The following is a 14,294-nucleotide window of genomic DNA, read 5'->3' on the forward strand; positions in this document are numbered from 1 at the left end:
GGCAAGCTCTCTGGCATCACGTTGAGTGGAGGGTACGGGAGGAGGAGGACGGCCCGTGATAACGCGGCAACAGCTCCGTCAGCGGAGAGAGCCACTTCAGAACGTAGACACCGAATCCCTCTTTCTTGTGGGTTATGCAAGCTTTCTTTGCTCCGTGGTGCTATGCGACGCCCGTAGCGCCTCCATACGCACACTTACCGCGAAGGGGCCTAGGGTATTTTAGTGTCGCCGTTGAACGCAGGGCTTCCCGGTCTGTAATGTGGCGCTCGTTCGGCGACATAGGCGGCGCCCTCAGCGCTTACATCCAACGAGGCCTCTCCGGCTCTACCACTGAGTTTAAAGGAGAAATCAGGGATACTGCTAACAGAGCGGTCCGTTTCTCTAATCACAAGCGGATTCCGGTTTCCCTCTGTACAAGATTATATTCGCTAATCGCGACGGTTTTCCTCAGCGTCGCATTGCGCTTACACAGCAGCGGTCACATCCTGCGTGTCAGATCTTTGAGGGCGGTAGAGACGACAACACAGCGCTGCTGCAGAGTTCACTAGTTGCTGAAGTTGTTCTTTAAAATAAATATTTGATTGAAAATTATTCAATTGAATCTTTAGTGTCCTCACAAATTCCGCTGTACGCCAATACCCCCTGCAGGAAAGCCAGCTTTTTCCGACGATGATGATGAATGATCGTGGGTGAACTGGAAGAAAAGAAACTCTTTCCGTGGCCGGAATCGAACCTGGTTTCCTCGCGTTATATATAACCTAATCATCATCAGCATCAGCAGCATTGTCTATGCCCAGTGCAGGCCAAAGGCCACTCCGATTGATCTCCAAGTACCTTGGTCCTGTGCTAACTGAGATTAATTTATCCCCGCGAACTTCTTAACCTCATCTGCCCATCTAACTTTCTGCCACCCCCTGCCACGCTTGCCTCCTCTAGGGATCCACTCTGTTACCCTTAATGACAAGCGGTTATCTTGCCTTCGCATTACATGCCCTGCCCAAGCGCATTTCGTCTTCCTAATTTCTACTAATATGTCCCTAACACTCGTTTGTTTCCTGACCTACTCCGCCCTCTTCTTGTCCCTTAATGTTGCACCTCTTATCTTCCGTTCCATTGCCGGCAGAGTCGCCCTCAATTTAAGTTGAACCCTTTTACTGAGCCTCCAAGTTGCAGTCCCGTAGGAACAATAGTTATAAACAATGCTTCAGAATCCTGCTTAGAAACAATGCTGTTCAGAAACAATTCTTATCCGGAACAATGGTTCAGAATAAGTACTAAGGGGGACACTTGTTTGTAGAAACAGCGCAAAATGGCAGGACACTAGAAATTAGACGCTACAACCTAATATGTCAACACAAAAGAATTTTGTACGCCAGACGTTAAAACACAAAAGAGAAGGAAGAGAGCCTCCGCCCAAACATTATCATAGTCATTTTTTGGTTGTAATTAAACCGAACGGTTAGTTATTTCGTTCATTGCAACATACACATAAAAAAACGTGTTTACGCACGACTCCGATGGCTGGATTTGTAAAAAAAAAACATTTATTTTTTCACAAAAGCACTCGTTCATTTTTTGGTTGTAAATAAACCGAACGGTGAGTTCTTTCGTTCATTGCAACGTACACATAAAAACACGTGTTTACGCACGGCTCCGATGACTGGATTCGTAAAAAATTTATTTTTTCAGAAAAAACACTCGTATGTACGAAAAAGAACGCAAATATAGTAGAACATCTCTGAACAACTACGTAAACGCAGAAATAAGGGTCACTGTCTCAGGTGAGGAAAAAAAGGTTATTGAAATATGGTCGCGGCAAAATTTTGGGGGGTGTTCTGGCACTTGAGCACCCTCCTGCGCCCCTGCAGCCAACATTAAGGCACCCTGCTAGCTGTGTTGCTAACACGCGTTACTTACTTGTAACATTGCTATGGTCTTGAATGTCGGGTGGCCTACCTAAGTTTCGGAACCACGTTTCATGGGCATGCCTTCACAGAAATATTGTATCCCCGTTTACCAACTTTTGATAGTCCCAGTCAATCTGAACACAATTCCTTGTTTCCGTAAATTGCCCCAACATACAGCGCATTTTTTTCACAATACCATACGTTTTGTATCTACGAACAGTTAACAGGAGGAGTTACCCAACTGCAAACCTTGGTGCCACGTTATGGCCCCAACTTTTGCAGCCCACAACTTTTGTGTTGGACACGAAGATGCCTCATCGCGCAAGCAAGTGCGACACCTTTATGCCCCTGCTATAACTTCACCGCCACCGCCTAAGAGAGCGAAGTTCCACGATTTGGAGGTGAATCGTGAGCAATAAAGGTATCCGTGTCTCTCTCAGGACAGTTTGCAGGGACGCGTAATTGCCGATGCTCTGTGGTGTCTCCGATGGCACTACAAACTTTTTTATTTTCTTGTACAGCTTCAATATACGTGGAGCTCCTCCACATGCTTTGGTCGTGCCCCCTAAACAGTAAGCGGGGGGACCAGAAAAGAAAGCCCCTTTTCAGGCATTACAACCGTGGAGCAGTGGGAGACCGCGCTGGTCAGCTCCGATCCCAAAGTCCAAGTCAAAGTCGCCGGGGTCCAAGGATTCCTGGCTGCTGCCTACAGGGGCGAAGAAGACCGATGAGGATATCTCTCTAACCTCTTCCTTTTCACTCGACCGCATACCGGGCACACAGGCACACAATAAAATTGTTCTCTCTCTCTCTCTCTCTCTCTCTCTCTCTCTCTCTCTCTCTCTCTCTCTCTCTCTCTCTCTCTCTCTCTCTCTCTCTCTCTCTCTCTCTCTCTCTCTATCTCTCTCTCTCTCTCTCTCTCTCTCTCTCTCTCTTTCTTTCTTTCTCTCGCTATGCCTCTCTCTCTCGCTCTGTCACTTTATATACCAGAAGATTTTGGCGATTCATCCACTACGTGCCGATCGATGACCAGAGTGCTCTAAGCTGTGTGTTCGTAGCAGCCCGGATAAAAAACGGCAGTTACACCTGAGCTGTTTGTATGATGAAGAGATTACGAAAGCATTAGCGTCTTATTGGGCGCTCGTTCTTACTTTTACGCGTTTTTTTTTTTAACACGACTGTGTTTTATCCTGGGATTTGCGAAGATTTCACGTACGTCATATCTGTCACGGAAGTGACGCCAGTACAACGAAGAAAGCGGCCTGTAAAGGGTGCACCCCTGCACACAGGGTCTTCTTGCGGGGAAGCAACCTTTAGTACTAAAGAGTACGTTATACTTAGACTTCTTCGTTTTCGGGTTTTATATTTTCACACGAAATTGTTTTATGATACGATAAACTAAGCGTTCGCTGACAACATATCCGTAATGGAAATGACGCCAGTACACCTTTGCCGAAGCGACCCGCCAGCAGGACGTCGCTCGCCCAGCACACCCACAAGGCAGCCGCCGACTCACAAATCATGCTCAGCATCAGATTTCGCTCAACATTTCACTTTCGTGTTTTACCTATTCACATGACAGATGAATCTATCACAGTTTTTTTTAAGTTTGCTTTTACGCGCGCGCGGGGACCACAAAACAGGCATATTTCAACCACACTGCTGTTGAGTTTGCCTTTATTTCCGTCCATGAGTTCGGCTATGTCCATGGCGAGATTAACGCCGTTGGCGATATCTTCCGAGTTGTAGGCCCGGTAGGCCCGCATATTAGCGAAGATCTGTTTGCTTCATGCCCATGGCGTTGCCTCGCAAGAGAAGCGCGCGCCTTTTCTTTCTCTTTTATTTCCGCGGCACGCAGTCAAAGGTAACTTACGTGCGGCGTTTCTGGAGTGGCGCGCTTTTCGATCACCTAACGACTTAATGCCTTCCTTATAAAACCAAACGGCCAACCAAGAATCCCCAGTGTGAAGGTAAGGAATGTTGTAAACTCAGTTGCACACAGAGCACATCGTCGGGTATTTCAGATCAAAAATTGATTTTCAAAACATTAAAAATATGCGCATGCACTCCAGTGAGGTGGTTAACCAGCCAAGCTATAACGGGTGGCCGGTTTTTACCTGTGTGTTACTCCTAGTGGTTAGTCTTTATCATTATGCGTTACATGTTCGTGGTAGTTTTCGTTTCCTGCTCGCAGCGTCGCTGATTGTAAGCTGCCTCCTCCTAGGGGTCACTTATGAGGCGTGTGGCCTATTCGAAGTAACGTGCGGCCGTTGTTTGCAATTGCAAAGTCCACGATCCTCTTGCCCACTCTGCCTACCCTTCCCTGCCCGCTGTTGTCGCTTGAGCAGTGTTTCAGACAGTAGCTCGCTGCTGGCGCGCTCTTTTCAGAAAGGAGGCTTTGTTTACTCCCTCTGATGCGCCGTTCTGTAGCTACGTCATCTATCAACCCAGCCAATTTCTCTCCCGTGCTAAATCCTCTTCAACCCGCTTTTTTTTTTCGCGCATTGCATATAGGGTTTCACCCGAGGAGTTTTCTGTGTACACCGGGACAGCGGATTTTTCTCCGCTAGACACATAAACCTTCGCCTTAATAGTATTTACTTGTTGCAGAAGACGTTGCTGTCACCTTTGACAAGTCTTCGAAGAGACCACTGAAATCTCCTCCATCGTCACCGAGAAACAGCGGACGCAGTAAAATGAAAAGTCTCCTCCTGCAATACGCTGACCATAAAATTCCACGATGGCCTCTTTCTCCGACAAGTGGTGGTTGCAGAGCATACGTAGTAATCCCAGGGCTTTTCAAGCCTGACATCAAACGAAATGGACACAGCCAGTGGCTAATGCTCAATTGGCTACAATTTTGTTGCGTGGCCGGGAGGTACGAAGAAACGTTTTGCTGAGACTGCCTGTTCTAAGTTTCCTTCTTAACCAGGGCTTAGCAGCACTCCGCTAGTATCTCAGCATTGGCTGATGCACCGAAAATTGCTGATTTGATCATACTACAGTGCAAGCACAACCCCAACCTCACCCTCTTCCACCCCCCTTCCCACCCCTGAGCTGTGGGAGAACCTGGTGACCAGCGGCAGAGAAACGGCTGACCACTCATAACATGTTCTCCTGGAATAGGGAACCACTCCCACTTCGCCGGCTCAATAAAACGTTTTTCACTCACTCAATCACATACTCATATCATCACCTACGAGGCCTTCGACCTGTTGGAGAGGCACTGACTTATGGTACGTTGACCGTTTGAGTACCTTCGTCATTTTTTGGCAAGCACGGCTAGAATCCACCCGGCTACAGCCAAACGTTTGACCAGCGAAAATCTGCATCGATGACACTACACAAGTGAAGCAACCTTATGTATTTGTTGACGGGCGTGCCTGCTAGAAGAGCCGCATTTTTTTCTGTCAGGCTTAATAGGGGCATTTTAGTATTATATGCATGTACAGATGCCATTGCAGGAAACGTGAAAGTAATCAACAGAAGCTGAATGGAGTAGGGCTCGACCAGTTACGATTTATTGAAATTCCCGTTTTGAGTTCTCAAATCTTAACATAAATTCAACGAAGGCAGTTCGGTACCACAATTGGGCTTGTGGTACACCGCAAGCGTATTTTCGCGCTGAAATAGGATCGCGGTAAGTATATCCAAACTAAGGTGCTTGGAAGATTGCTACATGGAAAATGCGTGAAAAAACACAAGGACAGAAAAAACACGAACGATGAGGCGTAGAGCCGTCGTTTCCCTCTAATTTGGGTCGCTTGTGTGCTGTCTTTTTCCATTTCGCCCGAGTTTTTTTACATAGATTTTCAGTAACCGGCGTGGTTCGTCGAATGGGTCATTGCTGATTCTTTCAAAGCGATTAATAGGTAACTCAGATATGATGCATGATCATGAAGAGATGCATAATGATATCACTGTGATACACAGTCGTACATGCTAACATCCACTCATACAATTCCCAGCAATCTGATGCAAGTTGATCAGGCGGTCTGTTATGCAATCCTGCTGCATACACTGAAGGGCGGTGTATCTCAGTCGGTGCAGGGCACGATAACCAACACGATGGAGCTGTGAAGACCGTATAGCACGATCCGCCGTTATCATGATGTGAAGTGATGATTGTCGTAAGGAAAATTTCGGTGTCAGTGCCGAGAGAGATGTGCGGCATGATGGGCAAGTGGTTCCGAAAGTTGTTAAATATGTACTGCACGCCCTTACAATAGCGTATAGTACACTCAAAACCAGCAGAAACATCAACCACTGAACCACCGCACTTCGGCCGGCCTAGACATGTACACACAGCTTGGGCATAGGTGCTGTGATGACACAAAATATTTCTACGCACGTGCTTGAATGCACACGCAATCGGTTTGAAAGAAGGACAATAAACAGCGCGCGGCAACGCCGTCGCGTTGCTTTCATTGTCGTGCCTCATGCATAACCGGTAAATTACTTCAGCGAGAAGATCAAGGTGATGATCAGGCACAGTAAGGCATTCCGTATGAATTCTCGGTTGAGCGTCAATTTCTTCTATATGCTGCAAGACGCCGTTAAACAAGGTTTCCCTGCTGCATTTACGGGGCAGCTCTTTCATTCTACATTATCTCATGTTCAAACTTGCGAATTTATTCTGTTGTGACCTTTTGCATGGGACACCATATGTTCATCTATAAAACCGTAGTGTGTTGCACTGGAGAACCGGTCTCGTACTCGAAAGCAACCAACTCTGCAGCACGTAGTTAGGAGTTGCGACTACCGGACATAGCTAAAAGTGCCGAAACTCTCTCAACTCTCCAGAATTCGACATAAACAGTGGCCATTATCCTCTGCATAGCAGAAGCCTCCGCAAATCTTTGATGTAAAATATAGTGACCAGACGTGCTTGCTACACTGTGCCTACGACTCTGTCCGCTGTATTTTTTTTTTCCTTCAGTCGACAAGCAGGTGAAACATAATCTCCGTCGACACTTTGCCGGGAGGTGGGTTTCGCGCCCAAAGACGGCAGCGGACACCAATAAGCACTCCTATCTCCGGTCTCCGGAATTGGACGGCCACCAGCGGCGGCATGTAGTCTCGGTGACCGGTGTACGGAAAGAATTCGGTGCGAAACCCCTGGTACGGCGAGTACACCAAGTCGCCGATGTTCTCGCGGTCCGCTGGCGTGTCTCCATCGCAGTGAAGAGGCAGCAGCTCTGGCTTTAACAGCGGCTGCAACTCTTCCGGCAGAACCTGGGACGAGTCATTCAGTGATGGCGGCTCGGGGTCCCAGCCCGACACGTTGGCGAACTGGATGAACACGCACGGACTGCCTCTCGGGTATCCGAAGTCGTAATCTGCAGTGCACGGCGCAGCCACGGTGTTGGCATCGAAGGAGCACACTTTCCCTAGTTCGGGCCGCTGGCCGAAGCACTGGATGACGTCGGACTGGCGCTGGGATTGTACAGAGTCGTAGCCCGCAACGAGCGTCTCCAGCTGCGCCGTGAGGTTTCGCCATCCTGGCTGTGCACCCGGAAAGTTCCCGGCGCGGAACCTGCGTTGACGGATGAACAAAGTTGAAGTTGTGTAACGCAAAACCGATTCCATCAGCGCTGTACAGTTTCCAAGCTGGAATCCTGAAGTTCGGCTTTCGCATCAACCATATGGCTGCCCACCCATGAATGGAACAAAACAATTCTATCTTTGGTGTCCTGGCTGTGGTGATCAAGTCTAAACAAGTAATACATATCAAATAAATAGTACGTTACGTCACAACGGTGCTCGCTAAATACCCATGGAGCATGTAATGCAGTGTGACAAAAGCCCATTTATTTTACACACGCCCGATTTACTAATCGGCGAAAGCTATCTATCGAAGTTGGATTTCCAGGACATTGTGCGTTGTCATTGGCGCAATTCCTCCGTAAGGTGTAGCTCCTACACTCTCAACGTATCCCTCTATATGATTAAATGATTTGGTGATGTCTTTAGCATGCGCTGCACCGCGATGTTTGAAATAAAATAAACGTTATGCGGAAAACACTCCGTGCTTGTCTATAAACTCCGAGGACATTCTGTAGGACACTTATTACAAAACTTCCTGTGAAGTGCGAGTGAGTGTTTGTATTGTTTCGTCTTTCATTTATTCATGCAATGTACATCGCGCAGTTACCTTCGAAGTGGAGATCTTTGTTTTTCTATGCTTTCGTTGTCAATAGATAACCTTGCAGCGGTTTGTGCATCGCTTTTATTTCTTTTAATAAATCGTATGGTGGCGCTGGGCTAGTTAAACACTCAATGGGGTGTTCATTGTACACAAACAAGTACCTTTTTTCGGTTTTTGTGTGCGTGTATGTTTTTGTTGACTGGGTGACACTGCATACTTTTTTGTAAGTGCAGGCTCCCAGGGTGGTGCTAAGTGCCGTCTCGAAGCGTCAATGCATCATGTATTTCTGCGCGTGTGTATTGCACTGCAAGCGTGTTCCATTTTTTTATGGAGTATTTCCAGCGTGCGCTTGCAACAGCACCCAGAAATCTTCTTACGACTTTTATAGTGTAGTTATTGCGTGAGTAATTTTTGCATTCATTTTGTATTCCATACTTTCATTCCATAGTTTCGTATTCATTTGTAGTCCATACTTTAACGGCCCACTTCTGGGTGAACAGTATTAATAAAAAGTGAATGAATGTATGAATGAATGAACAAATGAATGAATGAATGAATGAATGAATGAATGAATGAATGAATGAATGAATGAATGAATGAATGAATGAATGAATGAAGTTTATTTTTCAGTGCTTTGCATATTATTATTTTCTCTTAATATTTATTCCAGCGACATTGACCGATAAACTCGAAAAGAAGAAATACGAATAATATCACGGTTATGACGATTATGACAATATGGCGATTACAAACGGCGTCGTAGAGAAACGCTACAAAAGCAGAACAAAATCAACAGCTAAATAAACACAATTCTTCGCGCTGTCCTTTGCGGCGCCAAGCCCACCAAAAACAAAACAAAAAAGTCGCGCCGACGACCAGTTTCGGCTGGTTTCAACCGCAAAGATCCGGTCACGTCAGCCCGGTCGCCTAAAAAGAAAACACAATAGGGACGATTCAACTATGAATTCTGCGCAGTGGATAACAATTCCGAAATAGGTCATTTCAACAAATTTTTTGGGCAAGGCATAACCGGGTGAGTCAGCCCAGGTTAGAGGAAAAACTTCTGAAGCGACAGTGCTAAGACATGGATTAATAGGCGACCGGATCGCCCAACACCTCTGTGAGCAAGTTCTCAAACTTCAATATTTTTCAGCGTGGAGAAGGCCGGAAGCGTTTTTCGGCCAAACATTGCTCCGGAGTATAGGCAGCAGGTACCTCCTAAGCCGCAGCACACGTTATAAAGTTGCAGCGGTTTGAAAAGTACCACATTTTCATTACAAGAGCCACAAAAAGCTTGGCATTTGGAAGAGGACGCAGAAGGTAAAGACGAGCCATCGCGCGCCAGCTAAAGGAGCATGCTTTAAGCAGCCGCAACCCCGGAATGGCGCTGTAGTACGACGTTTCAGTGTAAATAATAGAAGAAAATAGTCGTAACTCCTAGACTTATGTGCCTGCCAAAAAAAAAAAAAAAAAAGTGTATCATGTCTGGCCGCCGGAAAGGTCCAGCTGAATGAGAAAATTTCTCAAGTTCCGGGTGGTTGTTGACAATTCTTTTAGAAAAGTACGTTTTTCCGGTAGCGTACACTGATCATAACGCGAGGCGCTTGCCGGATGGTTAAAAAAATGGCTGATGTTCATGTAATGCAGACTTTCTTGAGTTTGATACAAAAGAAACTGCCCATCTGTCACGGCGACTACGATTTGCGTAGTTCTGTTTTTCTACGGTTCATCTCTCTTCTTGACTGCTGGTTAAACACCGAGAGCTGGACGGGCAGCTTTGCAACCTAGTTATCTCAAGTGAAGGCTAGGGGGTCACAGGAAAATTACGGCTTGCCCATGCCATACTAAGCGTATAGAATGGCCTCGCGAATGGCTCAAAAGTCTGAAGAAGGTGACACTGCAGATTTGGTATTTTTGAAATATATTTTAACTGACCTTGTTCTTATAACAAGACCACCGGCCAAACTAGAAAGCGAAACCGCATATTAGGCATGCGCTTTCAGTACAAGTATCAGGCGCGCTACTCCCCGCACAGTGACCAATGTTCTTCTCACCAGATCAGGTCATGTCCCGGCTCTGGCTTTGGCCAGAAGGTTAACACCGAAGCACCATCACTCTGGCCTGCCCCTTTTCCGGTTGAGAGCAGTGCGGCGGCGAGCACGATCACGAACAGCAGGACCACCGCCACCAGCGCAACGACCATCCACTTGACACGGGGTCTGGAGAACCAAGAGCTGAAGCCCGAGTCTGTCTGCCGTCGACCTGTGGGCCGAGAACCCGGAGCTTTTGCCGCAGCCACTCCATCCTCACGTTCGCCGCCCACCGCAGAAACCGTTTGAAGAGGAACCTGTCCACAACAAAGAATGGGACGCAAAGGCAGGGACGTCACCCTCGCACAGTGGAGAAGGACGAGTAGAAAAAACGAAAGAAAGGCCGTAGAGCCCGGTTTGCTACCCCGCACTGAGGGAGTGGGGTTCAGAAGATAAAAAGAGGCAAAAGGAAGAGGACGAAATGGAAGCGGAAAGGCACTCACTCTAGTCCCATTTTAGGCACAACAGACGTTCATGTTAACTCGTATCGCTCAGGAAACGTATAGGGCTTGTCAAGGCAAATATACACGCTATGACCGGAGCATAGCGTCAATTGGAGCTTCGCGGCAATGTATAGCCGCGTAATTAAGCTTTTTTCTATTTTTTCTTAGCTGCTGACTATTCTTTTTTTTTGCTCGTTTTGATGCAGTGATAACAAATGATTATACGTTCCCCTAACCAATGTGTTCAGCCGACTGCACAAAACGCGGCCTCCGGCCATCGGGAATGTCATAGGTGCAAGTGCATGCCAAAGACATGAAGTAGAAGCACGGCTCGCCACCTGCCTCTTCCGACAAACCCGTCCAACACCGCCTCGACGGATTCCGGGACTTTCGTCACCGCTTGTACGCGTTATAAAACCAAGTGCACAGGCAGGGCAGGGTGGCAAAACAGGAGGGCATGGAATGCCGGCGACGAAATTCCGATGCTGGTGGACGATCAAACGAGCGACAGACGGTCAATGCCGCGGCTAAAGCAAGCAAATTTGACCCCTGAAGCAGTTAGAAAGCAAAGTACGGTTGGCACAGTGTACGAGGGGCGTGCGAGAAACACCGCGTTGAGGACTTCTGAAGCCGGGGCAAGTCGGGGCAAAGCCTCATTTACGCAAAGGACGAGAATCTCACGTTCCCTATATACTGATAGTGAGCGTGTCCATCCTGCAGCGAGCTAGAATGCTTTTGCGACCGTACTCGTGTTCGCCAAATTGCCATGCATTCGGAATATGTTGCGGCACCGACTCCTATCGTTTTTATCATCACGTCACGCAATAATATGTGGCAAACCCTTATTTCCTTCATGTAACCAATGTTGGTGGAATATTTATGCACGTCACCTAATTTCAGAACACACATTGTACATGAAAAGCACTTTTGCACCACACCAGCCTAGTACAGGTGCAAGGAAATACATCGGAGAGCGGGAGAAGTACACACCCTTTCCGCAGGATCTTGTGCTGTGGTTTCTGGAAGTGCCATGGCTGCGCCTGTGCGAAAGTTCTTGTAGCGGCGATCGACGGGGCCCTCTGGAGGTCACCACCGCACGGCCTATGATGCAAGAAGGCCTGATGACACGGCGCTTGTGGCTTGAAGTTCACATCTGTAAGCGCTTTTAAGGTTGAGAAACCTGAAAAAATAAAAAAATGCTCTGTTTTAACACTTGTAAACCTAGTTATTAGGGGCGAAAGCAAAGACCACGCACACAGCGCTTCATGAAAGTTTGCCTTCGCTTGAGGTTTCGCAGCCTGACTTTTAGTTATCTTTACTGGAGAATTGCATTCGTCCTTCTGCTTGCATTGAAGAACATCAACAGATAGCCCATCCGGCGCACCATGAATGGCGACACTGAGGAACCAAGCGACGCGTCAGTGACGCAGCTTTTAAACCCCAAGTCACGTGGTTCACTTGCGCTGAAGAGCGCGCACACATGCCTCCGCCGGCGCTCAGCGATCAAGAGCAGGCGAAGCAGCCGTTTCACCCTCGCCCAGTCACGTGGAACCGCAGCGGTTTGGCTCCGAGCGAGCGAAGCAATGAGGGAGGCGGAGCTTTCGCGCTGGTGGCTCAAGGTCAATGGCAACGCGATTAATGACCTTGACAGGTGCAGGGTGGAAAGCTTTGGATTTAATTTAAGAACATTAAAAATTTTAGTCTATACCAGCTCCTTTATCGTTTATAAGGGGTGACACAAAATCCCAGTTCTCTACAACGTACAGCATCATGTGCCACAGTTAGTGTGCTCGGCCGAATCTTTTACTCTCTCACTACAGAAATTCCTCAGCTGTGAGATGCACGTCACATTAGAGCACGTGTTGATGATTCTTCGACTAGATGGAATCTTATTATAACACGGGTGTCAGTGTCGTGTCGTACTTATACCCCTGCTTCAGGCTTGCACGTTTCTTCTGCAAAGTCTCGTATTCTTCATTCGAGCGCGAACACCAAGAAGTTTTGCCCTTTCGCGCGAGGTGAATCCAATCCTGCAGCGCACCAGTATGTCTCCTGGTTGCCCTCCTAATTGCGTGTGACTACAGTGTCACCTTAGCGAGCCCCCTCCAAGACAATCCTGTCATTCAGCTTCACTGATATACGTGCTATTGACGGATCTATAAAGCCAACCATAAAATTTCATCAATTCACGATGTCGATCATGCGATCTGGCTGAAAATTTCGATCTGCAAGCATAACGTTCTGTATGGCGCCGTGCCATAGCGGGAATCACATTTCTAGAGTGAAGTGGGGTAAACGCTCCTGCGGTTTTCCCAATTCGCTTGGTTGTTGGCATGGATTGGTCATTTCTGTGCATTCTGCTGAAGCTGAACCACAGGGTTTCCTTGGAGTGAATGAGACAAACGGGCTTGATTCTGCGACCAAAAGGGTGTGTCATCTTCTCAACGTTTCGATGAGTTTAAGGGTAGAGCTTGCGTTAGCACTTTATTTGTGAAGACGTCGACGGAAAGGGGAAGTTCGGGGAAAGACGCAAGGAAGCCTGGTCGAGTGAGGTTGGCATAACAACATGCCCATTCAGGTGGATTGGCCACTGCCGATAAATGCTACTGTCGAAGATCACAGACGGACCAATTCCCACTCGTCTGCCATGTCAGCGTACCCTCTCAAGGGTATGTTGACAGTGCAAGTTACTTTGGGTGGTTACTTACGGTGGAAAGGAGGTTACTTTGGGTGTCGGGTCTTGCATGGCCAATAACGGTAACAACTGTCAGCGATATTTTGTTCTGGGATGGGTACAAGCCCGTTACTACCGGTGCGATGCAGAACGTTGATTAAGCCTGTTGAAATGCCGCAACCCACCTCTCAATCTGCAAGAAGGATATCGCAAACTACCCTTATATACAAAAAGAATGTGCAGAATTGAGCTAAAAACATTGTACGGTGAAAAAAAGCATTCATGGAAGCTTTCACTCACACGTAATACTTGAAAGGCGAAGCTGTTTTACGTGAACATTGCCGGACACACAGTTAGTTTCAGTATCATCGTTTATTTGCACAGCTGATTATGATGATGATGATGATTTTATTTTCCCCAAAAGTGGGTACTTAGGAAGGGGAAGTCATAGTCTTCCTTGGTTTCTCCTCCTCAGATGGCGCCCTGCAGCCTTTGGGAGCGAGCGGCATCTTCGGCCAGTTGGACGACCTTGATCTGTATTTCGGGGTCGGTGTTAAGCAAAGCGGTATCCCGCTGTTCCGCACTCGTAATGCGTAAGGGTACTCGTAAAGTTCTTGGCTGAGCTTCACAAAACCAAATCATGTGAGTAAGTGTAGCTCGCTGGGTAGTCAGGTACTCAGCGGCGTCAGCATAACATGCGTCAGGATCATCTCTGAAACGCTGGTGCAGGACAGACGCTCGGGCATGACGGCGATTCTGGTGGTGTACCAGGTGCATGCTTCTGGGGAAGACGTAGTTTTGAAGGTGAAGCGGGAGTGAAGTCTTGGTTCCATGTTGGCTCGCGTACGAAATGCTGAGTTTCTGCACTAGAAGGCGTCTTTCGCGACTTCTAGATAATCGCTTGTGATGGGATGTGCGCTGCGCTTCAACAACTTCCATGAAGGTATTACAGTTACACCTGGATGTGAGGAACATCTATGTAAAAAAATTCTTGGATTTAGCAAAGTTTGCCACCCCACTGCCATCCCCATT

At 47.5% G+C, this 14,294-nt stretch overlaps 1 protein-coding gene across 3 annotated transcripts in view; it reads right to left on the bottom strand.

Moving 5' to 3' along the window:
- Positions 1 to 4,975: 4,975 nt before the first annotated feature.
- Positions 4,976 to 14,294, bottom strand: part of LOC144172777 (sodium/potassium-transporting ATPase subunit beta-2-like) — a 28,143-nt gene continuing 18,824 nt past the window's right edge. For all 3 annotated transcript variants that reach the window (XM_077701381.1, XM_077701380.1, XM_077701382.1), the window contains 3 exons: positions 11,579 to 11,768; positions 10,110 to 10,402; positions 4,976 to 7,443 (listed from right to left, as the gene is read on the bottom strand). In XM_077701381.1, coding sequence (XP_077557507.1) covers positions 6,843 to 7,443; positions 10,110 to 10,402; positions 11,579 to 11,620 — 936 coding nt within the window. In that variant the 5' untranslated portion in view covers positions 11,621 to 11,768 and the 3' untranslated portion in view covers positions 4,976 to 6,842. The remainder of the gene's footprint in view (positions 7,444 to 10,109; positions 10,403 to 11,578; positions 11,769 to 14,294) is intronic.

Source organism: Haemaphysalis longicornis, unplaced genomic scaffold (genome assembly GCF_048455015.1).
Source record: "Haemaphysalis longicornis isolate Haplotype H1 unplaced genomic scaffold, Haemaphysalis longicornis Haplotype H1 scaffold_26, whole genome shotgun sequence".
In the NCBI taxonomy this organism is placed as follows: Eukaryota; Metazoa; Arthropoda; class Arachnida; order Ixodida; family Ixodidae; genus Haemaphysalis; species Haemaphysalis longicornis.